At 43.5% G+C, this 27,356-nt stretch overlaps 1 protein-coding gene across 4 annotated transcripts; it reads left to right on the top strand.

The window, feature by feature from the left end:
* The first annotated feature begins 204 nt into the window (after positions 1-204).
* On the top strand, positions 205-26,773 carry pikfyve (phosphoinositide kinase, FYVE finger containing). Of its 4 annotated transcripts, none has more exons than XM_018739202.2 (40): positions 205-230; positions 3,497-3,687; positions 4,959-5,123; positions 5,276-5,385; positions 6,615-6,786; positions 7,715-7,922; positions 8,980-9,069; positions 9,694-9,832; positions 11,091-11,248; positions 11,379-11,490; positions 11,795-11,942; positions 12,524-12,691; positions 13,428-13,490; positions 13,914-14,043; positions 14,573-14,753; positions 15,011-15,085; positions 15,197-15,304; positions 15,714-15,854; positions 16,099-16,225; positions 16,369-17,546; positions 17,793-17,893; positions 18,013-18,084; positions 18,436-18,607; positions 18,816-18,994; positions 19,274-19,387; positions 19,503-19,611; positions 19,839-19,993; positions 20,109-20,199; positions 20,530-20,590; positions 20,702-20,842; positions 21,436-21,556; positions 21,751-21,846; positions 22,194-22,277; positions 22,375-22,469; positions 22,832-22,891; positions 23,023-23,199; positions 23,673-23,776; positions 24,235-24,625; positions 24,840-24,914; positions 25,519-26,773. In XM_018739202.2, the coding sequence occupies exons 2-40, from the start codon at positions 3,507-3,509 to the stop codon at positions 25,632-25,634; spliced, it is 6,168 nt and encodes a 2,055-aa protein (XP_018594718.2). In that variant the 5' UTR covers positions 205-230; positions 3,497-3,506; the 3' UTR covers positions 25,635-26,773. The 4 variants fall into 4 exon arrangements, with proteins under 4 accessions (XP_018594718.2, XP_018594720.2, XP_029113994.1 ...); XM_018739204.2 differs by having other exon boundaries at positions 16,372-17,546; positions 25,519-25,782; XM_029258161.1 differs by lacking the exons at positions 20,530-20,590; positions 20,702-20,842; positions 21,436-21,556; ... (7 more) ...; positions 24,840-24,914; positions 25,519-26,773 and adding an exon at positions 20,419-20,506.
* The last annotated feature ends 583 nt before the right edge of the window (positions 26,774-27,356 follow it).

Genomic DNA, 27,356 nt, shown 5'->3' with positions numbered 1-27,356 from the left:
TTGTGTGAAAAGGGAATAAGCCGCTGAAAGAGACACATATAATATATCCGAAAGTACCAGCGCAACAAACAAAATCCAATTCTTTTTCCACGAACGCGTCTAGTCGGACATAGATGCTTTTTCCTGGTCTCGTGACCAAAACAGTTCGATGAAATCGACACTCGTCTAGTGCCGCCTGCTGCAGGACAGGGATCTTGTGGCGGCGGCGGTGGGAAGCTACATCCAGGAAGGTGAGTTTCCTTTTTAATGTAATTATTATAACGCATTTTAAAGTTCATCGCAAGGCACCGGTCCCCATTGCGGGCAAAGTGTATGAGAACTGCAGTTGTGTCCGCACGGGCAGGTAGATTTTTAGCGGGCGTAGCCGTAGGTTAGGAGAAGCAAGTGTTTTTTCCGTTATGCAAGCGGAGTGACTCGGGCCTCCAGGAGCGGGAGGGAAGATGATGAGAAGGGAGGAGAAATCAGTCCGGACTTGTTCCTTAGACCTTCGCGTCCCCTTCGTCTCGTCCTCTCTTCGTTTCTCAGCGCTTCGTGTCCACATTTTCTCACCCGGCCGGCGATGGCTGTCCAGTGCTGGAGGACAGGCCCAGTTTCCTCCTCACAATTTTTAACCAATTTCTCGCCACAACAGAAGGATTTCCCCCCGTCACTGATATTATTATTATTATTATTATTATTATTATTATTATTATTACCGCCCGTTTTGTGATGTTTTTCACCCTAATTAACCACATTTAAAAGGGTCTTAATCTCACCTTTTCCACACTCACTTCGCCCATGATCTCTTAAATTTAAAGGTAAATGTTCACGCACTATAACTTTAAGATCATAATAACCCTACACACTCAGTCACAGCTACTCCTGTAAAGAATAATGTAACCTAAATATTTATGTATCTCAAAAAAAACAACCAAAAAATTACTAGAAGGTGATCAGGAATCGTGGATATTCTGATAAAGTTTTATGCAGCTACTCGTGTGATGAATATTGGTTCATATGGTGGAAAGAAACAAACTAACTGCACTGAAGAATCATGCATCTATGTCTCTCTCTTTCTTGGAGAAAAGCGTCTGATAAATGAATACATGTAAATGTGATCCCTTTACCAAACAGGGCAATAATAATAATAATAATAATAATAATAATGATGGAAACTGAGATAATGTGTGTTGGAACAGGCGCTGTTGTCTTTAAAGTGTTAATTGAGCATTAGTTCATACCGTAGATGTAATAAACATAACTGGAAGAAATAAATGTTTGTTTTGTTGTCACCCTCCTAGTCACATGACTGTATTAATGCCCTTGATTTAATGTTGTTTTTTTCCTCCCCCTTTCACCTTTGCTTTGAACTGAGAGTTTCTAGCTGCCTCATATTACACGTGTGAATCACAAAGTGCCTTTAAAGGTTTTGTTGTTGTTTTTTATTTCATTTATTTGAAGTTCTAGGAAAGCCCCACAGGAGTGCGTTGCTACAAATGCTTTGTGTTTTTTTTTTTCCTGTGAAATTGTGCTGTGTTTCCTTGCTGGGTTTCCACCCTCACAAGCTCCTCATTTTCCCCTCATTTTCCCTTCATTTTCCCCCACTTTCCTTCTACGCGCTGGAAGGGACGGCGACCGCGTCTGTGCGGCAGCACACATGTCTAACGCTCTCGACCCCTGGGAAATGGGCGTTGCGGTTTCATACGCTGCGCGCTTTGTGTCCATCGCACGGTCCGGGGTGGATCCTCCGTCTCTTTTCTACACTTCAGGTGGTGGATGTGGCGGAAGACGCTGCTGTCGCTTTCTGTACGTGAACGTGGTATTCAACGGAAGGCTTTTCTGAATGGAAGTGAATGGAAGTTCCTTCCTATAGGAATCTCATACATCTTGTAATTATTTATTTATGAGAGGCTGATGACTGTAATGCTCTGTCCTGGGATACAGGTGACAGTGTATGAAATGCACACGTGTTCAGTTTTCTGCACATAATCGTAGAGAACAAGTTATTTTATTAAATGCCATGGTGCAGTCTCTGTCCCATCTATTATACTGCTGGCTGTTAAGGATGTAGGCTGCTGTCATGTGCTCTTTACCATGTTTTCCATCCAGTGTTGCCCCTTGGGGGCATGTGACACTTTGGAGTAATGTTCTCTCGTATGGAGCGACTTACTTTCATTCCACGCACTTTATTTCTTCCTCAAGCCTGACCATGCTCTCTAGTTATCTTTTAACCGGACTTGGGGCTTTCGCTGTGAAACTCTGTCTACTGATTAAATCTAATGAAAGACTGATTGTTTAACTGGTAATCCCAGAACAGAGGCTAAGTGCAACAGCGAGCACACAAACACCACTTGTTTTTGTAGCTTTTTCTGCATTTATATTTATTTGTTTACCTGACACTTTTCTCCAAAGTAACTTAATTAAGGTTACAATTATTTACCCATTAATACAGCTGGATAATTTTTCTGGAGCAATTTAGGGTAAGTACCTCGCTCAAGGGTACCACAGCTGGAAGTGAGATTTGAACCTGCAACTTTTAGGTCCAATGGCAGCAGCTCTAAGCACTACACTACTAGCTGCCCCTGTTTTTGCACAAGTTGATGCTGCACTTGTTAATTTAACAAGTCCACTACTCTGTGCTGTGTGTATAGGAACATAGAACTGTAAATATGAATAAAATGGACCCTACTTTTTGCCATAAGTCAACTTTATTCCAGGACCACAGTGTATAAGGGCCGTGTTTGTCATTTCATTTCATTTCATTTCATTCCAGACATCCCATCAACCCCCCCCCCCCCAAAAAAAAAAGAAGGGGAGGGTCCGTTGTGTGAAAAGTGTATCTTAAACTTTCCATGTACTTCTTCGAGTTTTGTTTTGCAAATTGTGGCTCCTTGCTAAACTTCCTTGAACAGGTATAGAGCTGGACTTATAGCTGTAGACCTGAGCAAGATATTAAGTAGCAGCTCAGTTATCCAACAGCTCCCTGACTTATAGGACTTGACATGTGTTTTGTAATCATTGAAAGCACTGCCGTGTGTGAGAACATTGCTGTTAGACGTGCTTCGCACTTGAAATATCTTTTTACTGCTATAAGGCAAGGGTAAGCCTTCATGTTGTCTCGTGAAAAATGGGTTAGGGTTACATGCCGTTGTGTTACAGAAACACTGAAGAAGGGGGGTGTGTGTGTGTGTGTGTGTGTGTGTGTCTGGACAGTGTCATTACATACAGTGAATCACTTGCAGAAGGAAGTGGTGTACAAATTTTCATTCAGAAAGAAGTTCCCCGTTTTAAAAAATAATGTAGATGTATAATTAATCTCCTGATGATTTTTCATCCAGCGGTGTTTCCCCAAAACAACATGTGGAAGGTGGGCAGTTTCTATGAATTAATGGATCACCTGTGGGAGTCAGGGAGAAGATGCTGATTTCCAGGACACTTGGGATGTTCTCGTACAGCACCAGCAGCACATCTTTGTCACCCTCCAGTAAACTGACATATCTGCTTGTCTGTCCCATAGGAGTGGTGATATGGCTGCTGATGATAAGTCGTCCACCTCGTCCTCCACCCTGGAGTGGAACACTGATGTGCCTCTTCCACCTGCAAGTCCCTCCCACCTGACACACTTCAAGCCACTGACACCTGAACAGGATGAGCCTCCGTTGCGCTCTGCCTACAGCTCCTTTGTCAGCCTTTTTCGTTTCAGTAAAGGTACGGCGTCCTTACCTGCAGGAGTTGCACGAGCAGTTGCCCGTTGAAGTAATTGAGTGTTTCTCACACGATGGATTCTGTTCGTATGTCGTCCCGGTGATTCGAAAGTTGACAGCCGCCACCTCTTTAGCTTTTCGATTATTTAACTCCAGGGATTAAGTGGCATTTGATTTGGAGTGTAGGATCAAGTGTCATCATCTGGATGCATGATGTGCCATTCCAGTTTGTCAGATTAATCTGCCTTTTTATTTAAGGATTATAGCAAAGTGCTGAAGAAAATCCTTTTTTGATATGTTTGGATTTTTTTTTATCTTTTATTTTCATTAGTTAATCACAACTTTATTGCCAATTTCTTCTGTCGCCATTTTTATACTGTTTAAGGAGTAGAATCTGCACATCTGCTGTGGTATCTCTCCAAGAAGCACACATCATAATGGCGACTCAGAATGTGTAAATGGATTAAAAATCACAGGATGCAGGGGAACCACAGAAGAAGTTGGTCCTTTTGCGGACTGTAAACTCCAAGCACACTTAACATGTCCCTGGTTATTCTTCCAAGGTGATACTTGGTGACTGACTTTTGTTTGGAGGAATCCAGGAGTGAAACATGGTCCAGGAAGGAGGCAGAATGAAGGCAAATGGGCAGGCTCTGAACTGGCCTCTTGTTCTGCTTGTTCTCTTTCTCTTAATGAACAGCTCCTCACAGGGAAATAGGATCTTTACAGGCAGTTGGGAGCCATGGCAACTAGATGCTTGTTTATGGTGACTCAGCTCAGGTTTTGCTCTGTTTTTATGACCATTTTCCCTTTCTTGTCACATGGACTTGTATGTCAGTTGCAGATTATCTTAAATACTTTTTGAACAGTCCTTTAAGTGCACTGTTAATTAAAGTAATCCTTGTTTTAGGCCGATGCAGTTTGCCTGAGAATTGTGAGCAGTGTATCCACATGACACTTATGGGTTGTTTCCCTGCCAGTGCTGTCGGGGATTGCATTTCTGCTCATGGGATACTGCCAGTGGCCCAGTCTAGAGACAGTCATATGATGGAATTTTTAGGTGGAAATGTGCCAAGAATACCGACACAGTAAACTGTGTCATGTGCTTTTGCTTCCTGTCCTCTGTTAAATATAGCTGACGCATGATTTCGTAGGTGTTTAAGCAATTAAGAAATATGACCTGCGCCTCGTCTGTGTTGCGGAGCTTGAATTTGCAAGCTTGACAATTATTAATTATTATTAGTCATTTTGCCATGTTAATTGTTTTGTGGTCAGATGAGAACCGCCCACCCCCAGTGGCAGAGAAGACAGACGCCACAATGAGCTCCCCTAAAGGGCAGAGGGATACCTGGGGTAGCCCCTCGCACTCCATCCACACATCTGGGAGCACTCACCGGAAGCATCCCCCCGAACTGCTGCGACGCACTTCCACAGCATCTGGTACTGCTTACCTTTCATTTTCCCAGCTTATGATTTCATTGCAATACTTCTCTTTGCTGCTTTATGCCCTTTAAAGGTGGTGTTATTATGCTGTATGCATCTGTAGGTTATATGAAGTGCATTGTTCTCTTGCTTTTTGTGTATGTTACCAGAGGGACGCAGGAAGTCGGAGGCGCCGCTGGGAAATCACGACCCCCGTACCGCTGTGCAGCTTCGCACCGCCCTGAAGCGTCTAAAAGAAATCATGGAAGGCAAGAGTCAGGTGTGATTCTTGAACTCTGGTGTCCAGAGTGATGTCCTCGCATATTATCAGAAACACGTGCCCGCGCACGCACACACTGGCTGAAATTGCTTGTCCCAAGTGGGGTTGTGGCAAACTGGAACCTAACCCAGCAACACGGGGCGCAAGGCCGAAGGGGTGTGGACACACCCAGGATGGGACGCCATTCTGTCGCAAGGCACCCCAAGCAGGGCTCGAACCCCAGACCCACCAGAGAGCAGGACACGGCCACACCTGCTGCACCACCTTGCCCCCCTTTTATCAGAAACAATCTGCTGCAATACAAAATTAGATTGTGTGTGTCTGCCTGCCTGCCTGCCTGCCTGTCTGTCTGTCTGTCTCTGTGTGTGGTAGAATGTCCACTGCAATATGCACACACACATAAGCACAAATAAAGTGTCATAGTACATGAAATGCAACATGTGTTACAAACTCTGAGCGAAGTTTACAAGATAAGTGATGATACATTGTTCACGCAATAGTTTGGATTTAATTTGACTTTGCCTGCGCTAATATTTATATGTTTAATTGTACTATGATATGGACAACCTCACTATTTTTGGCAGTAATTTTCTGAGATGGCACGCAGAATTAAAACGCAGTCCACATCCTGTTCATTTTTCGCTGCATGAAGAAAATACGTAGCAATTTATGAAGGTTTCATGTGTAAGAGAGTTGCAAGTTTAAACCCACATGTATAAATGTTCAGAGTTAAGTGGAGCAAGAAATCTGGAGCTCACTTTTACATTCACAATTAGTTTTATCTTTCGCTGACGCTTTTCTCTAAAGTAGAAAGCGTATTCCACAACAAAGGGCTGAGACCCAGATCCACATGACTCTTAAAGCACAGCCTGTGTACCACCACTGTCCTACCACACATATTCAGGTAGATCTGCAGAAGTAACATGAGTAATAAAATGCTTAGACAAAAGTAACATGGTGCAGGACTAGCTTAAGTCATGAGACCTGCCAAGAATGATGGGAAGGATTCAGCAGTTCTGAAGACCGGAGGAAGCTTATTCTACAAAATTGGGGAGACTAAGAGTCAGTGGGCTTCCAACTTTTACACCCCTTTAAGTTAGACAAGCATCCATCCAAAGGTGGAACAAACTTGGTAGGGTGTTGGGACTGCCGTTCATGGAGTCTTTTACCTACGGGTTGTGTTAAGATCCTACGCCTGCTTTTTGACACCTCTGTGCTCTGTGTTGCAGGATAGTGACCTGAAACAGTACTGGATGCCAGATAGTCAGTGCAAGGAGTGCTATGACTGCAATGAGAAGTTCACTACCTTCCGACGTCGCCATCACTGCCGTCTGTGTGGCCAGATCTTCTGTAGCCGCTGCTGTAGCCAGGAGATCCCTGGAAAGTTCATGGGCTACACTGGTGAGCGCTGTGGGGCTCCGTGGGAATTCAGGGTGATGACCCTACTGTGTGACACGGATTTGACCAGTAATAGGGTGCATGGTGTTCAGTGTGCTTCTCTGTACTCTCAGTGCCACCCTCCAAGCCTGCTGAAATAACCGCATGACCCAGAAGAGATGAGAAGAGGGTGAAAAACATTGGTGGCAATGCCAGCCATGCGGTTGTTAAAAAAAAAAAAACTGAGCGTGATTTGCTCGAAACCTAGATTCTGTGTGTATGGCTGTATTAGCTGGTAGTAGGTCACTTCAGTCCAGTAGTTCTTGTGCACGTAGCATGCAGTACTTGGGTGTATTGACAGACACACTTAGGAAAGCGGATTTTTTAGCTTAACCAAATTAATATGGAACAGCTGGTAGCACAGTGGTAAGAGCTGCTGCTTTTAGACCCAAAGATCGCAGGTTTGATTCCCACCTCCAATGTACTTACTCTAAAAATTGCTCCAGTAAAATTACCCAGTTGTATAAATGGATAAATAATTGTATTTATCTTAGCATTATGAGTTGCTTCGGAGAAAAGCATCATGAATAAATGTAAATGTATTGTTTAAAAAAATTACTTTCTAAAAAAAAAAATGTCAGACTTTGTAAAAGTGGTCCTTTGAGCTTTTGCATAATATGTGATGAATAGTGTAATTGTCACGTGTTTTGACCATTTCAGTACCTAACAATGAGAAATGTGTCAACATTTACTAGTATGACTTCATTTTGATAAGGAAGACTTTTGTTTTATTTTGGTCAAGCGGATATGTTACACTTGCTCAGGGAAGGTTGTCTTCTGGTCTTTGAAACCAACCCTAGTGCATTTAGACTTGAGATCCTCACTGTGGTCAGCTTGTAGAAGTGCACACTGACACCCTGATTACCTCCACCCCTGTTCCTTGTGTGTGTAGGAGACCTGCGGGCGTGCACGTATTGCCGCAAGATTGCTCTGAGCTATGCTCACTCAGCTGACTCAAGCTCTATCGGTGAGGACCTGAGTGCCCTGTCAGATTCTCCATGCTCCGTGTGCGTGCTGGAACCCAGTGAGCCACGCACGCCGATCGGGGGTCGCAAGGCGAGCCGTAACATCTTTCTGGAGGAAGACCTTGCTTGGCAGAGGTGATCAGACAAACACCCCACTGAATGCTGTGCCTCCCCTACCCATCATCTGCTCCGCAGTCCTTCCCCATGTCTCTTCCATCCCTCGTTGCTTGTGTCACTTTTCCTCCTGTTTTGTCACCTGTCATAACCCCCCCCCCCCCCCCCCCCCCCCCCCAATCCCCACACACACACTGTCTTGCTCCCTTTCATTTCTCTTAACAGTTCTTCAAGGTGGCTTCTTGGCAAGTTGAAGGGTATGGTAGTGAATCATGTCTCTTCAGATGGAATGGCTTTCTGGCTTTCAGTTTTATTCAGCTTATACGAGGAGGATTTGGCAGGTGTCCCAGATGATCCAAATCTGCTGTTCAGGGTAGCCAAACGATACTGGATCGAGTTTATTGTGGTGGCTCACGTGTTAGTGGCTGATTGAATTGGAAGTGACCCCAAAGTGGCTCTTGTGAGTGACGGTGTGTAAACCGAGTTCCGTGGGACACCTGCCAATTAACACCACGTGGCGCATGCCTACATTTGCTGTTCAGGATCAAGTGTTGAAAGTGCTGCATTTATTAGTTGCCTGTAGCTTTTGTAATCCCTGCTCCCAAAAGTAAGAGAAACTTCCCTTAACAAAACCCCACTTTTTTAAAAAAAAAAAAAAAAAAAAAAAAAATTTACCAAGACATGTTTAAAGAAAACCTTCTTTTCTTTTTTTCTTGCATAGAAAAGCTCCTATTGGGATAAGGAAGAAGTGAGTCAGAGTGTTTTTCTCCAGAGCATCGCACTCGGATCTTAAGTAGAGACCTGCTGTGCTCACTAATGGACCCGAGTGTTTGTTTGCTTGTGTGTGGTTTACTAATACAAGGCCTTGCCGCTGATGGAACATGAGTTAGAAAGGACACTAGTCTAGTGCTGGAGTTGCAGTTTGGTTCTGAAAGTAATGTTAGCATATATATATGTGTCTGTGTGTGTGTACGCGCATGTGTGCGTGTGTCTGCGTGCGCACAAGTACATCAATGCCCGACTGTATGTTATTTACCTGTGTGTTTTTTGTGTGTGCGTGTGTGTGTGTGTGTCTCAGTCTCATCCACCAGGAGTCTCAGAGCAGTGGCCTCAGTTCCAGGCTGGCTGCAGTGCAGGAGGATGTTGGAAAATCTCCAGCAAGGAAAAGGTGCGTGTGTATGCTGATCTGACAGATAAGTGCGAAACAAGTGTTGTGCATCTGTTTCCACACAGTTGTGAAGGTTGCCATGAAACTCGCTCTCTGTCACTATGTGCATCACAAACCCACTACAGTGCAGTCAAACTGCAGTAATGGTGACGCTTAATGGAAGATAACAAGGGCAACTAATTTGCTAAGGAGCAATAATAGAACAATGTACAGTAGCTATTATAATAATAACCTTGCAGTAATGGTATTAATCATTGTGCTGCTTTTGGGAAATTTTGGAATGACCTGGGAACTGATTACAGCAGCTTTTTCACTATCCAGAATCCCCTGTAAAAGACAGATATTGTGGAATGAATTGGATTTGGATACCAGGGGATGAGTGTGCATGAAATAAGTTTTCAGATTCATATATAAATCTTGTGTAAATCTTGCATTCAGCAGTGTTGTCATTTCTCTCTGTCTGTCCATTGTCAAGAGGCCTGTGTCAGTGAACTTGTGTAAGATCACAGTAAACGTAGACAGAGTATTTTACCATAGACATGGTATTTTAGCTCACTTGCGCACATCCTCTGCAGTGGAAGGTGGCGACTTTTGAGAACTGTTGGCATTTCCTTGTACCATCAGGTCAGCCAGCATCACCAACCTGTCCCTCGACCGCTCGGGTTCTTCCATGGTTCCCTCATATGACAGCTCCGTTAGCCCTCAGACAAGCCGCGCCATGCTGAAGCCAGACCACAGCGAGGAGGAACGCAAGATCCTGCTGGTAACCTCTCCTCCCCCCACCACCTTTCAGCACTTTAATTTTCACTGTTAATGCATGGTTTTCATGTTCTTCCATATGCTTTATGGATATCTGCTAGTTTTGGACTTTGATTACACACAAATTGTCAACCCAATCAACTGATTGACTGAAATGTCAGTACACCCATCCCTCGCCCAGGAGGGAGAATTTGCTTTGTGAAATCATCCCATTTAGCTGATTCTCAAAGTGAGGGGATTGAACTAACATTACATGCTCAGGATAAAATAAGACAAAAAAATGTCACTTAAAATCTATTCAAACACCAAAATAAAAGGTCTTTATGCATGTTAACAGCAATATATTTTATAATGCTCATAAAAAAGATTAATTACACTTTTTTTCATGGATTATTATAACTCTTTGTCCAGTGTATGGTTGCAGTAGTCCTGAGACGACCTCACAATGACAGGGTGCGAGACAGGGCACAGGTACACTGGATAGAAACCTTCTCAGAATCTAGCACACAAAAGGCAATAAAAATGAGCCAACTGCATAAATGGGTAAATAACCTAGTAGCTGAAAGTCACTTTGGACAAAAGCATCAGATAAATAATAATAATAACAATAATAATGATAATAATGGTCAGTATGACAGGGCATTGTTCCTCCCAAGTTACCTTCTGCAATATGTTGTATTCTGTAATTTTCTTCAATGTTCCAATGAGCGTTAATTCCATACTTTATTGTTGCTATGTTGAGCGACTGCTCTGAACCAGTAACCGGGAACAAGTTGTGTTGTCGGGAATCACCTGTGTGGGGTGTAACGTACATGTGTTTGTAGTGCCCGTTGTGTCTGTCAAGCATGTATATGTGACTAGAATTTCCACATAATGGGAGAAAATGTGTTTGTACTGAATTTATAAACCCTTTATCCTTTACCTGCTGTTACAGTGAGTTTTATATTTTTTTTTTTTGGGTCATTGTACGGGATCCCACACTTTGAGGGAGGGGTGTAATTCGGTTCCATGAATTATGTTCATGAATATCCTTGAGAAAATTCCCTTTCCAAAAATTGATATCTAAATATTTATATTGATGTGGCTATATTAATAGGAATTTAGATTTAGGTATGCCTATATGAATGTATTGGTGTGTGTGTGTGAGACAGAGAGAGCGAGAAAGTTACACATTTAATGTAAAATGTGGCATACCATCTTAAATCGCTTTAGTGGGCAAGACTGGATTTTTAAAAAAAAAATTTTTAAATCCTTTCTTAAAGGACTCATCACAGCTGAAGGACTTGTGGAAGAAGATCTGCCATAATAACACAGGAATGGAGTTCCAGGACCATCGCTACTGGCTCCGAACCTACCCCAATTGCATTGTTGGAAAAGAGCTTGTCAATTGGCTGCTGCGGAACGGTACCATCTCCACCAGGTATGTCTTTAGCCCAGCTGTGCGTAGCTGCTTCCATAGACAGCTAAGGATCTTATTGATCTCTTGCTCATTGAGTTGATTTGTAGTCAGTCCAAATAACAGCTAAAAATTTTCTTTTTTCACATTGCAGGGCTCAAGCTATAGCTATAGGACAGGCGTTAGTAGATGGGCGCTGGTTGGACTGCGTCACTCATCATGACCAGCTGTTCCGGGATGAGTATGCTCTCTATCGCCCCCTACAGGTCCGCTCTCAACCCACACCCTCCTACAGAACATCACTCAACAGATTAAAGTGTATCGCCGTATAGAGATGCATCTTAATGTTATATAGTCTCTGTTTTCTATAGATGAGTTGGTCATAGTCCTGGGCATTTCAGTTGCTGATAATTATAAGATGAGATGCATAGTCTGTGAGGCTGATATGATATAGTGTGTGTGAGAGAAGTATTGATGACAACTATGGTTGTAACAGTGGTGTTGATGATGATAATGTGCATTGTCTGTATTGGTGACTCTGTAATGAACAAAGTCATATTTTGTCTTCAGAGCACAGAGTTCTCAGAGACTCCGTCCCCGGACAGTGATAGCATCACTTCCCTGGAGGGGCACTCTGAACCCTCCTGGTTTAAGGACATCAAATTTGATGACAGTGACACAGAACAGCTGGCAGATGAAAGCGACTACGTTATACCCAGTATGTGACCACAGGCCTGTAGAATTTACACTCTTGTATGTGCTATGCATGTGTCTATGGTTTTATACGAATGATAAGTGCTGGAATTCACATAGACAACAAGGGGTATGCTTTAGTGGAGCCTTTATAGCAGTTACATGAGTTCGTTAGGAACATTTTAAAATACACTGACAGCATATTCAAGCTGTTTTATATGGTAGTTATAGCATGGCTCAGCACATTTCACACGACGCAGGAAAGTATTATTTTCTGTGTAACAATGTATAGAATTGTCTTTCCGTTCTTCATCTTCTTAATTTCAAGCTGGCAGTTATGTATCACGCCACATTCTGATAGGTAAGGTATCAGTTTGCCTTAAACTGCTTCAGTTGATCACCCCTACCAATAGAGCATGAGGGCAGCTCTGGTTTGCTGTGGAATTTGGCTTCCAGGTTATATTGCATATAGTCACTGAAAAGTTGCACTGGTTTCTCTCTTTGTTGTGCTCTCTTTCTGTTGGAGGTTTTATCTGCACTATGAATTGTAGTACCCTTGGTATTTAAGTTAATATTTACATGTATAAATATCTGCCTGACTTGTAGACTCTGCCAGCCCCAGTAAAAGAACCTCAGTGAGTAGCTTCCATTCTGCAGTGGACAGTGACTCTGCTGCATCCATCAACCTCAATGTGGAGCAGGACAACGTCAATTTCCATATCAAAAAACAGTCCAAGTACCCCCATGTGCCTCCGCTCCAGCCCGAGCAGAAAGGTGGTCCCTACCTTCAGTCCACATTCAGTGAACACTTGGCATGATCTTTCCGGCACACTCACTCTCTTCATTAATGTGGTGGTGATTGCTAAAGGCACCACTGATATTGTTTACTTTGTTTAATTTCACCAGGTACTGTTCCTTTAAACTGCTCCACCGTGTACTGCTGTTTTAAGAAACATGAAGCCTTTATGCAACTTCTGGCTCTTTGTTTAGGAATAAAGCTAATATTCCTTAATTAGGTGGTGTTGAAACACTACAGTTTCCGCTTGTTGCTCAATAATGGCCTTGCTCCCTACCTAAATTTATTCGTTCATTCTCCCAAGCAACTTAGAATGTTAAGGTTGCAGTTATTACAGTTACAAGCTTACAATTATTTACGCATTCATACAGCTGGGTTATTTTTACTGGAGCAATTTAGGGTATCTTGCTCAAGAGTATTACAGCTGGAGATGGAGATCAAACCTGCAACCTTTGGATCCAAAGGCAGTAACTCTAACCACTACGCTGCCGGCTGTCCCATATAATGACCCCAAAGGTCTGTTGGCTGCTAACATAGCACAGAATCCAAAGGGATTCAGCATCTTTGCACCTTTATTACAAGTTAAACTTGTATTAGTGATTTTACAGTCTTGTATTAGTGATTTTAAGCTCGAACTTCTGCAATGAGGACCTAAAAGCTCCTCTTCTGCTCTTTTTGTTCCTTCATGGTGTTCTGTCACCTCTCCGTTTTCAGCTGAGTTCCTGGTGTCAGAGGATGGAGGCCAGCAGTTTTCCATCAGTGATGCCTTTATCAAAGGTACTTGAATCATTTGGATTTGTAACACTCTTTACAATGCAGTCCCCCACCCCACATACACACACAATATACAGTTTGGAGTTCAGAAGGACTAGTGGTTTCAATATTGTAACTGGTCAGGGTTTATGCACCTTGTAGTGATGACATCTGATTTAAGATGTCCTACTTTCTAAAACCTGAATCGGTCAGACATTCCAAGTTCTCTGCAGAGAACTATTTATTTCCTATTTAAAATGGAGTGAGTAGAGGTTTCTGGTCTGGGATGTAACCTAATTCTGTTACTATATATTTTTTTTTTTCTATTTTCAATCAGAAAATAAAGTCAGCGTGTCAGTTACTGAAGCTGTCTGTTACTTTTGCTGGTGGAACTTGGTTTTCAGTGTAAGAGTATAATCAGTCACGTGAGCCTTGCATGTCCTGCAGAGTCACTGTTTAATCGGCGTGTGGAAGAAAAGGCAAAGGAAATGCTGTTCACCCCATTGGGTTGGCACCACAGCTCTCTTGACCAGTTAAGGGAGGAGAATGGGGAGAAGAAGGCAATGGAGAGGCTTCTGTGAGTGCCCTTAACACACACACACACACACACACTTTCACAGGTAATTTAAAAAAAAAAAAAAAAATCAGAGTGCCACCATCCCATATTAATAATGGCCATATGGATTCTGAATGCAATAAACTATAAACAATATATTTACACTTATTCATTTAACAAAAGCTTTTCTCCAAATCTAAAGTAAACAAAAGTGCATTTCATCAACAGATGAGTCTGAAGGATGTGTATTCTGAGACCCTTCTTGAATGTTGTAAGGGATTCAACAGTTCTGACTGAGAGAGAGAGATCATTCCTTCATGTTGAAGACAGAAATGAGAATCTTCAGGCTTTTGAGTTTGGGACTTTATGTGGGATCACCAAGCAGGCAGAGGAGGAGGAACGTAGGAATCTGGTTGGGGCTTAGTGAGTGATCAGGACTTGTAAAAATCAGGGAGCAGATCTGTTGACGGTTTTGTAGGCTGTAAGCAGAGTTTTGAATTTGATTTATATATATATAAACACCGATTTATCATCCTTTGTCTGTGTGCAGCTCAGCCAACCACAGTCACATGATGGCGCTTCTGCAGCAGCTTCTGTACAGCGAGTCACTCTCGCTCTCCTGGCGTGACATCATCGTACCTGTGGTGCGGCAGGTGGTGCAAACCGTGCGCCCAGATGTGCGCAGCTGTGATGATGACATGGATATCCGGCAATTCATCCACATCAAGAAGGTTGCTTAGAACAGTTTGTCATGCATATCCTCAGTCAGTGCTCAAGGAATCCTCCTGCAGTTAGAATACATAATTCTGCATAAACACTACTGACATTTCGCCAAAGGATTTATGAGCTTGTCTTATTAATGAAAGACAGTTATGGTGCTGGAGTAGGTTAACACTTAATGCATTCAGTCCCTTAGAATGAACCTATGTTGTTCAAGGCTATGACAGTGATTTTAAATGTTTTTTTTTTTTTTTTTTTTTTTATAAAGATTTCAGGTGGAAAGAAGTTTGACTCCTCTGTGGTTAATGGTTTTGTTTGCACCAAGAATATTGCTCATAAAAAGGTATGCAGAGCTTGATAGGTCATGCGCTGTATGAACATCAGCATTAAAAACAGATATTATTTCACAGAGTGCACTTAATCCAGTATGTGGTTGCTTTGACTGTATATCCAGATGAACTCTTACATTAAGAACCCCAGGATCTTGCTGCTGAAGTGCTCCATCGAGTACCTTTATAGAGAAGAGACAAAATTTTCTTGCATTGACCCCATCGTACTGCAGGTAGGAGCCCCACTACAACAGATGATTATACCATCTGATTCGGTTAATATTGCATGTGGAATGACACCATAACTCAGGATTTCAGCCCTATTTTGTCCACCCTTATGTGTCTAATCCTGGAACAACCAGGTTTTATCTTGACTATGGGTTTTTATTCCACACTTTGAAAAGTAAATATAGTATTAGTAATTGCTGCTTTTCTTTTTTTAAATGTTTTATCTGATACTTATGATGTCAGAATTGTTATATCTTTTTAGAAAATACCAACAGGATTAATAACTATCTTGGTAGCATGTGGAAATTTTGAACTTCATTTTGTATTTTAAAGGAGCTTTTCATAGAAGCACTGTGATGTTTACACTTCTGGTTGGTTAGGTTTTTCCACTTCATATGACTGTCCTCATGTCAGGAAAGGGAGTTCCTCAAGAACTATGTCCAGCGCATTGCAGACCTGCGGCCCAGCCTGGTGCTTGTGGAAAAGACAGTGTCTCGCATCGCGCAGGACATGCTTCTGGAGCACGGCATCAGTCTGGTCATCAACGTTAAGCCAGTAAGTGTCGTTTCACTGGGTCTAGTCAAGTGTGCCTGCTTACATGTGACATTTGACGGGGGGGTTTCATGTGGTAGTTAGGTAGGTGTATGACAGTACTGCAGTTTGTTTCCGGGGGGGGGGGGGGGGGGGGGCGCAAGTTTGCACTCAAAATATAATATAATCAACAGTGAGTTCAGCCCTCTAGTATCAGTGTGTGAAATCCTGTCTCATGTTGTGTATTTCTCTGCTTCCATCATGACAGCAAGTACTGGACAAGGTGAGCCGCATGACGCAAGGGGACCTTGTGATGTCCATGGACCAGCTGCTCACCAAGCCCCGTCTGGGTACCTGCCACAAGTTCTATCTGCATGCCTTTCAACTGGCCAACAGTAAGTGTGCGGTACACAGCCGGCTCACTTCAGCTAGCTTCAACATGTCCACTTGTGTATATAGGTCTTTTCTCTTATATGACTGTATTGTATTTGCTTCTCATTTTTCTGTTCTGGTACTTTCTGCACCACACCCCCCCAAGCAGATGAGACGAAGACTCTTATGTTCTTTGAGGGCTGCCCTCCACAATTGGGCTGCACTGTCAAACTGCGGGGGGCCTCTCAATATGAGCTAGCACGTGTCAAGGATATCATCAAGTTCATGATCTGCGTGGCCTACCACTCACAGCTAGAGATCTCCTTCCTCATGGACGAGTTTGCAATGCCACCCATTCTGGTGAAGAGCACCTCTTTTCCCTGCCTTCTGGAGAGCACTGAGGGAGAAGAGAAGGAAGAGGAGAAAGAACCTACCATTGACCAAAGCCCACCTCTCCAGGTAGGCGATATGGAGTTGGGGCTCCAGGAACAGGGCATCCCACTGGAGAGATCGCCTGCTCTGTCGCAGTCTTCGCTGAAAGAAGGGGAAAGCCCCAGAGCCAACAAGGACGACTCCTCTGGCTCCTTCCCTGAGGGTCAGGGAGCTGAGCAGGATGTGGTGACCTCCACACCGATCTCCTGCCCCCCACTTCATGTTCCTCATGTGGCTCCACCCTTCCTTTTGTCTGACCTGGAAGCGTGTCCAGAGGAGAGTAAGGATGTGCTCTTTCGGGGAGACTCGCACGAGAGCTCAGGTTCGGAGACGCCGCCGCCCCAGCTCTTCAGGGACCCCTTGCAGGATGACACAGGCATGTTTGTCACAGAGCAGGTGACTTCATCTGATGACCGCCTCAAGTCTTTCTCAGTGGCCTTCAAACAAGAGCTCAAGGACATCATCCTGTGTATCTCACCCTTCATCTCCTTTAAGGAGCCCTTCCTGCTTACCCCGGCGGGCCTCCGTTGTCCCAGTCGTGACTACTTCCCAGAGCAGGTCTACCTTTCCCCACTTCTCAATAAGGACTTCAGGGAGCTGGACGGACGTCGCAAAAGACACCTGCTGAAAGAATCTGCGCCACTGGTGGCCAATGGTGTCGCTCCACTTGCACGCTCCATCCAGGTGCTGCCATCCCATCAGCTCATCAGTATGCGCATTGCTGAACCCCTCGGCAGCAACCAGGACCTCGCCAAGATGCTGGCTGACTTCCGAGCCAAAGGGGGTCGCATCCAGCAGAAAAACATTGATCCATTTTCTATGGCAAAAGAAGGCCCGTCAAAGGCCGCCATGAAGGCAGACAGCGAAGAGGACCGTGGTCAACCGCAGAACGACGTTGCATGGGCAACGAGGGTGAGAATGTCTCACTTAGATTATGGATCCCTTTGGAGTTGGTGGTTTTATTTACATTTATTCATTTAGCTGACGCTTTTCTCCAAAGCAACTTGCCGTGTTAAGGTTACAGTTATTACAAGTTATTACAGTTATTTACTCAAACTCATTCAATTTATCTTGAAAGGAATTTCGTACTAAAATTGTTGTCCTATTTGGTGGATGTAATTTGTGATACCTCAGGGTTGTTGTTATTCATCTCTGCAGATGGACTGTCTGAATCCAGCCAACCACCAGCGCCTCTGTGTGCTCTTCAGCAGCTCATCTGCCCAGTCCAGCAATGCCCCCCACCCCTGTGTTAGCCCATGGTAGGCGCCTTGCTTGCCTATACCCGGCATGGAAGCAGAGTTGGGGGGGCTGCAATTTTGTGTTGAAATTGCATAAAATGCAGTTACTGACATAATTTGTGATAACTTCTTTTTGGCAGGATTGTGACAATGGAATTCTATGGGAAGAATGATTTGACCCTTGGAGTATTTTTAGAAAGATATTGTTTCAGGTAAATCTGTTACTTACTGTACAATTCGATTTTTAATGGAAACTATTACCTTTACTTACCCACTTATAAATATATTAGCCTTTTTATAAAGGTTATGTCAGGTATGATTACATATGTGTAAGCTGAGAGTTTTTATTTTCAGCAGTTGCTGTTTTTAAAAGCAGTCAGGAGTGTAGTTCACTCTTCTTACTCTTGTAGTTCATTGCTTCAGTCTTTGATTTATACACAAACAAACAAAAAAAAATTAAGCACCTTACATCCATTGAAAATGATGCTTTTAGAGATGAAAGCAGAGAAGACGCTAATGATGGTGCCAATAATGTGTTCCCCTGGCGGCTATGTTTGGAGTAGGCCTTCCTATCAGTGCCCCAGCATGTTCTGCGAGACTCCCATGGTGCATCACATCCGGCGCTTTGTACACGGCAATGGCTGTGTGCAGATTGTCTTGAAGGAGCTGGACTCGCCAGTGCCAGGCTACGAGCAGACTATCCTCAACTACTCCTGGTGCCGCATCTGCAAGCAGGTAGAAGGAAGCGAGGAACTGCTGGCACAGTGCTTCTGTACCCTTTTGCTTTATTCCACGTGACTTTAGCCCATTCTCTTCAGAACTGTGCACACGAGGCATGACATTGCTGCTGTACCCCTGCTCTGTTTAGTTTGCACTCTTATGTTGTGGATTGACTGGTAAGGACAACTCTTGTGCTGCTGCTCATGGTGGCTTGTGCTTGTAGGTGACACCAGTGGTCCCCCTTTCCAGTGACTCCTGGTCCATGTCCTTTGCCAAATACCTGGAGCTGCGCTTTTACGGGCACCAGTACACTCGGCGTGCAAATGCTGAGCCCTGTGGTCACTCTATCCATAAAGACTACCACCAGTACTTCTCCTACAACCAGATGGTGGCTTCCTTTAGGTAGGGTGACTATATTGCAAGAACATGCATAGTACGGTGTCCTTTGGATACCTGTCATGGGATGAATTAATAATCACAGCTGAACAGGACTTCTTCTTAGAGAATGGCTGTACAGCTGTACTAGTCTGATCTATTTATCACTATACATTTGTTCAAGATTTACTGAGATGTTTAACATGTTTTGTGTTACCATGTGTCACAATGGTATAAAGCTGTAATGCAACAGAAGTGAAATACCGGTTAAAGTAAAACCATACATGTCCAAACCTCACGTTCTAGCTACACCTCTGTGCGGCTGCTGGAGATCTGCCTCCCCCCTCCCAAGATCTGCATCAAGAACCAAGGGCCCTCCAAGTGTAGCCTACTGCAGGACATCAAAGACTTCTCCCAGAAGTACGAGCCCTCTACCCTCTAAAGGGTTTGTTAGGGGTTCTTGTAATGTGTATTTCTAAAACAAACAGCTGTGAAGTGAAGGACCGTAACAGGTTCTCCTCTCCTGTTCTCTCAGGGTAACTCAGGTTTACCTAGCAATTGATGACAGACTCACCTCACTTAAAACAGACACCTTCAGCAAGACGCGTGAGGAAAAAATGGAGGACCTTTTTGCTCAGAAAGATGTAGGTTTTTCTTCTCTGGTTGCATTGTTCATCGTGATCAGCCCATGACACACTATATATATATATATATATATATATATATATATATATATATATAATGTTTTTTTAAACAGAAGTTTGTGTCAGAAGTATTAAGTCCTTTGAAATTAGTAACGCCACTCACACATTCGTCTTCTTGGATTGACGGTGTTACTGATGATATTTCACCGATGGCCGTGTGAGCACAGATGGAGGAGGCAGAGCTACGTAGCTGGATCGAGAAACTGCAGGCGAGGCTGCTCTCCTGTGGCCTGGACTCCCCTCAGCAGCTACAGGCTTTGCTGGAGTCTGTGGTGGTCAAGAAGCAGGGTTTGTGCGAGACTCTTCAATCCTGGAACAGCCGGTGAGCAGTTACCCTCAGCCTTCCAGTTTTTTGGGCATGGACAGTTTCCCCTGTACTGGACTTCACAGTTCGCCCCCCCCCCCCAAATGGTGATCTTATGCTTTCAATGTGACAGGCTTCAGGACCTCTTCCAGCAGGAGAAAGGCCGGAAGCGTCTGTCTGTTCCGCCAAGCCCAGGCCGACACAGGCAAGCGGATGACAGCAAGGTCCGGGTCTCTTGACACTTGAACTCTAAATATTTAATACTTAATAAATGCTCACCCTTTCATGTCCTTTTGAGCTTTGTTTCTGTTGGGCAATAATACATCTGTCAGGGTTTTCAGCTGCTAATTCCAGTTTCAGCTGAATGTTTTTCCAAACAGTTATACATTTGTGCTTCTTCAAGGGTTTTGTTATCAACTCTATTCAGTGTTTACTCTCTATAGAGCTGATGAGGTCAAGCTGAGGTTGACAGAGCTGACTGCTCACTGGCTTAATAACCTCCACTGTGGGCTTCATGTCTGACTGGTGGAGGTAACTGTGGTTTGTATCAGCAGACGAGTGCCTTGGAGTCTTCACCTCGTAACCCTTCTCCCATGGTGCAAAACGGAGAAAAGGGTGAGTAGGGGCATCTAGGGGCCACTTGTCATAGGCATCCTGTCATGTGGATTTCATTAGTCTGTGTCTGTTTGTTAATGATTCCCACCTAACCCCTCTCTTGACCGGCAGAGGATCGTCATATGAGCACCCTGCCATCAGGTTCTGGATCATCTTCACTGCTGCAGCTGCCCTCCCCTGGGGAGTTTGGCTCAGAGCTGGTCTCATCTGGACCCTCCTTCCCAGACCAGGACTCCGTCAGCATCCCAGAGGGTGGCTATTCAAATTCACTCATGTGAACAAGCACACAGCTCAACACACACCGACAGCCACATACCTTTACTGTGACCTTTATTTGTTTAGCAGATACTTTTCTCCCAGATGATGCACAGCACATATTACACACACATCCATATACAGGTGGTCCCTGATTTATGATGGTTCGACTTTATGATGGTGAGCTGACAATCGACATTCAGTAGAAACCGTACTTCGAATTTTTTTTTTTTTTTTTACCTATTTATTTATTTATTTATTTATTTATTTATTTATTTTTTTTGGCCGGCATAAGCGAAATGCAGAGCGATACTCTCTCGCGATGCTAGCAGCGACAGCGATCTGCATCTCTCATTCTGTCTGTCACGCAGAGGTGTGTGTTAGGTGTATTAAATGAGTTTTCGACTTACGATATTTTCGACTTGTAATGGGTTTCGGGGGACGTAACCCCATCGTAAATCAGAGACGACCTGTACTTATAGTTTGCACTAGTGGAAGATTTTAAAAGAATTTTGTTTGTTCGAGAATGTCCCCTTGCTGCAGACTCTAAAACTCCTTGATGAGGTGTCCGTCCAATTCCTCTCTTTTAGATGTGTTTGATGGACACCTGTTAGGTTCCAGCGATAGCCAGGTAAAGGAGAAGTCCACCATGAAAGCGATTCTGGCGAACCTGTTACCTGGCAGCAGCTACAATCCCATTCCTATCCCATTGTAAGTGTGCCAGAGCCTGCATATGTCCCAGTGTACGTGCAGGTCCAAGTATGGATTATAAAATACTTTAAGCATCAAGAAGACTAAATGTGGGATAGTGATTATGGCTTAAAAATGATATATTTACAGCATACCTTACAGAGTGTGGAATTTTTGTGATATGGTGCTCTTGATAATTGAAGTGTTTGTGACAGTGACCCAGACAAACACTACCTGATGTACGAACACGAGAGGGTGCCCATCGCTGTCTGTGAGAAAGAGCCCAGCTCCATTATTGCCTTTGCCCTCAGGTGAGCTGTCTACTGCCAACAATGAGCAGATATAAATACTGTAGAAGTTCATGCAGGTCCTACGAGAGGGACAGGGTAACTTTTTGTGCTGTAATGGCAACGCTAATTTTGGTGTCATTCCAGCAAATGGGACTAGACAGAATGGCCAGTATCGCAGTAGTTGTTGCTGAGGACTTCTGAGTGAAAGGTTGCGGGTTCGGACTCCAACAGTGACAACTTTAGTGGACATACAGCTGAATATTTAAGCGAAATAGTTTTTCCACATCTCATTGAAATATGAATCCATGGAGAACCCCTTAACAGGAATGCTTGTTGAGTAATAATGTAAGCATCCTGTCGTCGTGCAGCTGTAAGGAGTATAAGACAGCTCTGGAAGAGCTTTCGAAAACCACGGTGAAGACTGCGGGAGAGGAGATTGCCCCGTCCAACAGGTGAGCACTCTAGATGATGCAGTGAAGGCCGTCCCACTGAACTCGTCCAAGAAGGTGTTGAAGGTCCTTCCCACCGACATTTTCTCTCTGGTTGAAGTACTGCGGAGAACAGGCTGAAGAACAGTCCGGCCAAATCCACTGAAGTGGCAGCCTCCCAAATCACTCGTTCCAGCATGGAAACGGATCCACTCAGTAAGTGCGTGTTCACAGCAAGGTGCATGGAGTCTGCCCCGGAGTGTAATGTCCTGCAGCAGCTTACGTTCTAATTAGATATGGACTTGGAAGCTCAGGGAAACTCTTGAAACTTTTTCCTCTGCTATTACTCTAGGAAAAATGTTCCTACCCTGAATTGTGCCGGTTAAAAGTAATAAGTATAGTAATCCTAATAAATGTAACTGTTCCAGTCAAAAGTAGTAACTAGCGAAACTAAAGTGTATTAGAACTCATAACAATTTTAAAGCCATGCAGTTAGTTAGGGGGTCAGTTATTCTGGAGCAATTTGTCCAGGAATATATGTTTATGATTTTAAAGTGGTCATAATTTCCTTTGCGCAGAAGAGACAGATGGAGGGGACAAGCAGAAAAAGCAGGCGGGAAACCCCCATATTGAGCTGCGTGAGTATGATTTCTTCTCACTTCTGCTTGTTGTCCTGAAACCCCGTTGTATCAAGAGTGAATGCAAACAGGTCTGACATTTTGAAGACTGATCTTTTTTTGCTCTTTGCTCTTGCTCATCTCAACAACAGAGTTCTCTGATGCCAATGCTAAGTTCTACTGCCGTGTTTACTACGCTGAGGAATTTCACAAGATGCGGGAGGAGATCATGGAGAGTACCGAGGAGGACTTTGTGCGCTCGCTGTCACACTGTGTCAACTGGCAGGCTCGCGGGGGCAAGTCAGGAGCTGTCTTCTATGCCACTGAAGGTGACCTTTGATCTGAGCACCAGTCCAATGTTCTCACAAATGTCTGTTGTGAGCAGCATCTTAGTGAAAGCAGCACATATGTTTTGGGTGTCTTTTGTTGGGTATCCATTTCTCCCACACTGGAAGGGCTCTTACATTACAACATTACAACTTTTCAATGTCTCAAAGTACAGTGGCGGCCAAAATGATTGGCTTCATGAAGATGAACAAAAAGCAGTCACTTGAACCTCATGCTGCGAACACCTCAGTTCCAAATTTTCTGAGAAATGGTTTGCAGTTTTTTTTTTTTTTTTTTTTTTTTTTAAATTTTGGTCCATTGCTGTATTTTCAGTTGGTGATGTTGGGGATGTCCTATATGGTACCACATGAGTAGAGCTTTGGTTTAACACCAGTTTAGGACTGCCTGCTTTAAATTTGGTCACTTTAAAATTTTCCACATGGCTTTCACTAATCAGTCACGTGATCCTTCTCAGATGACCGCTTCATCCTGAAGCAGATGCCAAGGCTGGAGGTGCAGTCTTTCCTTGACTTTGCCCCCCACTATTTTACCTACATCACGGGGGCTGTCCACCAGAAGGTACGGATCCCATTTTACAGCTGGGTGATTTGAAAACATAATGACAGAAGACAATGATTTTAATGAAATTTGAATTTAAATTATCTTCATTGTGACTGAAGGCATAATTCTCAGTACTTTGACCTGTTTGGGACTTTTCTTACATCACTGCTAATAAAACAACATATTTGGTCAAAAGGTGTAGAATTGGAACACAGCTATATTGGACAACCTTGGTTTAAACTGTGAAAACTGAAAATATTATTTTAATGAATCTATGGAACTGTATCTGATACAAACACCGCAAGCTGTGCAAAAGTGCACAGAAGGTGTTTTGGAAGAGAGTTTCTTTTAAGGATGAGAAGAGGGAAAAAGCAATATAATTGCACATGTAGTGTATTGTGGAGGACAAAGGCTCGTGTGTGTGTGTGTGTGTGTGTGTGTGTGTGTGTGTGTGTGTGTGTGTGTGTGTGTTTCAGCGGCCAACTGCACTGGCCAAGATCCTGGGTGTCTACCGGATCGGCTACAAGAATTCGCAGAACAACACAGAGAAGAAGCTGGATCTACTAGTGATGGAAAATCTGTTCTATGGGCGGAAAATGGCGCAAGTATTTGACCTAAAAGGCTCCCTGCGCAACCGCAACGTGAAGACAGACTCGGGCAAGGAGAGCTGTGAGGTTGTGCTCTTGGACGAGAACCTGCTCAAACTGGTCCACGACAATCCACTGTACATCCGCTCCCACTGCAAGGCTATCCTGCGTGCAGCCATTCACAGTGACGCCTACTTCCTGTCAAGCCACCTCATCATTGACTACTCGTTGCTGGTGGGTCGCGACGATGCCACTGGCCAGCTGGTGGTGGGCATCATTGGTGAGGAGATCAAAATTTCTTTTCTTTCTTCCCACATTTCCTTTGCACCTCTGCTCCTCATTTCTCTCTAGTGTGTTTGACAACTTCTTTTGTCATTTGTTACACCTTGTGATGTATTTATTTTCAGCTTTATGTATTTCTATACATTCATCATTTATTTTCATATAAAACTATATGCATATAAAACTGCAGTTTGTTTTATTTACCTTTGAAGATTACATTCGGACTTTCACGTGGGACAAGAAATTGGAGATGGTGGTGAAATCCACTGGAATCCTCGGTGGTCAAGGTAAGTCTGCTGCCATAGTATGTATGTATGTATGTATATATTTGTTTAATCCTGTTCACTTATAAAATGTAGCATATATTACTGTATGTAAAAATGTTATTTCCAAGTGGGGGTCAGTGGCTCAGCTGGAACTGTTGCTGTTTCACTGCCAGAATCAGTCTGGGTTCACTTAGCATTTTCAGTTTTTTTTGTGGGTTTCCTCCCACAGTCCGGAGATGCATTTCAGGTGACCTGGTGGCTCACAGTTGCCCGTGGTGTGTGACTGCATGTGATGGCCCCATAGTGGACTAGCGCCCAGTCCAGAGTGTACCTGGCCTCAAACCTGTGCCTCCAGGATAGGTGGAATTAGAGACCACCTGTTGCATGAGGAGAAGCTGTTATTGAGAATGAATGAATGAATGAATGAATGAATGATTGGAGGGGGATTTTTAATTTAAAAAAAAAAAAAAAAAAAAAACCTCCTCCCTGTTTCTCAGGTGGTAGTTTGACAGATCACATTGTAGTCAGAATCAAGATGTCTTATATACCAAGGAGTTCTGCATTGCTGTGCAGTTTGTCATGCACAGATGAGGAGTGGGAGTCATAATTTGCTTCATATTCACAGGGAAGATGCCCACAGTAGTGTCGCCAGAGCTGTATCGTGCCCGTTTTTGTGAAGCCATGGACAAATACTTCCTCATGGTACCGGACCACTGGACGGGGCTGGGGGTGAACTGCTGAAGACCACCTCTCCAGGCTCACCTCGCTGAGCGTGACCAAGAACAACACCACATGATCCTCTGCTCTGCCAGCTGAGAAGCACATTGAGTTCAAAGCTTATTGAATGATTTAACTAACAGTAGCACTGTATAGATTTAAAACAAAAAAGACAAAAAAAAATTAGGAACATTCCAAAACAGGCTGGCAGGACCAAGTTGGCCTTTTTTTAATTTAAATGCACAGTCAGAAGGCAGGTGCCTTTTTATCTGTGGGACAAACATGTCTGTATAGAGTGAGATGTGGCTGCTGGAGAGCTGAGCTGACAAGTCAGTTAAAGTAGACATGGGTGTTACCATAGCGATCAGCACTGGAAGGCATGTAAAAAAAATAATCTGACATGGTGTAAAAGTTTCTTGTTAATGTACAGATGTAATTAAAGATTAACAGATGTTTTCACCCCTACCGCGTGAGCCCGTTTTATTTTGATCATCTTCCCGCTGCCTGTGCAGTTTCTTCAGAAGGAACCCCAGCTACTTTCACACTAATTGTCTGGAAAGATCTCTCTTCGGTGTATTGAACTGAGCTTTGTAAGTAGCAGTACGTTAACAGATTTTGTATTAAAAAAAATTTGCCGATGTCATGTACCAAGTCGTCTACACCATCTACAGCAGTGTGTGCGTAACAGTGGACATGGCTTGGAGTATAAAAGAGGACACAGACTGCTTCACACATCTGTTAGTTTATATATATATATAAAAAAAAAAAGGAACAAACATGTCTGACAAAAGCTCTTTGTATTTTCTAGTGTGCCCGGAACTGACACATCTAGGGCTCAGTCATTGGATTGTCATCATCGCCACTGCCTGCTGTGAGATAATACAGGCAGCCCTCCTCGAACTCTGTTATTTCAACCAAATAATAAACTTCATTTCTGTGCTGATGAAAATAATGCACACTTCAAAGATTGAAAAGCATTGAACTAGTTTCTGTTTTATAGGGAGATGTATGTACAGAATATAAAACCAGGATAATTTTTTTTTTTTTTTTTTTTTTTTAACTCATTGGAAAGATGAAAATGTTCCCCTGACTTTTTTTTTTTCTGGTCTAAAAACCACCAAATTTAAATCGTACCCAGTGATTTTTTTTTTTTTTTTTTTTTTTTAAAAAAAAGTACCAAATAGCACATATAAATGTTAAGGACAAAATATTACAAAGTTGTAGGCAAGGCACAAAAGGACATTAAATATGTACTGCAATGGGACAAGTGAAGGGAAAGGAGGCAAGGCAGTCATTCAGCTCCTCGAAGCTGATTCCTCATTCCCTGTGACACTAGAGTGCAGTGTGTTTTCCTCCTTATGATGCCACACCAAAGGTATCTTGCCCAACAGAGGGAAAGGGAGACCTTGACACTCCGAGCACCTCCTTCCTCTACGTCTACTATTTAGCTTGTTTGTACAGTGCGACTGTGGCTCTCTGAAGGGGTCGGCCTCTAGGCAGCACCCATTGAGTGAATCCATCCCAGCGCGACGATACTGCAAACTTGAGCTCCTGTGCCAACTGCGGTCCCTGGCGGCGAAGCACCACGCAAAGTACTACAGCTTCACATCAAGCCAGAAGAGAATGCACAGGAGAGCATCACACCTGGTCAGCAGCATTGCACGCTCTTCACAAGATCCAAGCGCTGCGAAAATATGGTGATGAGCACCGCTGTAAGGTGAGTAAGGCAGGAAAAGCATCTGCTTG

Source organism: Scleropages formosus, chromosome 1, assembly GCF_900964775.1.
Source record: "Scleropages formosus chromosome 1, fSclFor1.1, whole genome shotgun sequence".
NCBI classification, from domain to species: Eukaryota; Metazoa; Chordata; class Actinopteri; order Osteoglossiformes; family Osteoglossidae; genus Scleropages; species Scleropages formosus.
Note: the sequence above shows the minus strand (reverse complement) of the source record. Positions and strands in the feature narration are given on the sequence as shown.

Excerpts from the sequence above, each read along its gene's own strand:
- pikfyve (XM_018739202.2), top strand. The coding sequence starts at position 3,507 with ATGGCTGCTGATGATAAGTCGTCCACCTCGTCCTCCACCCTGGAGTGG. Across the intron at positions 20,843-21,435 it reads CTCCGTCAGCATCCCAGAGG|ATGTGTTTGATGGACACCTG; the intron begins GTGGCTATTCAA and ends CCTCTCTTTTAG. Across the intron at positions 22,470-22,831 it reads CATGGAAACGGATCCACTCA|AAGAGACAGATGGAGGGGAC; the intron begins GTAAGTGCGTGT and ends TCCTTTGCGCAG.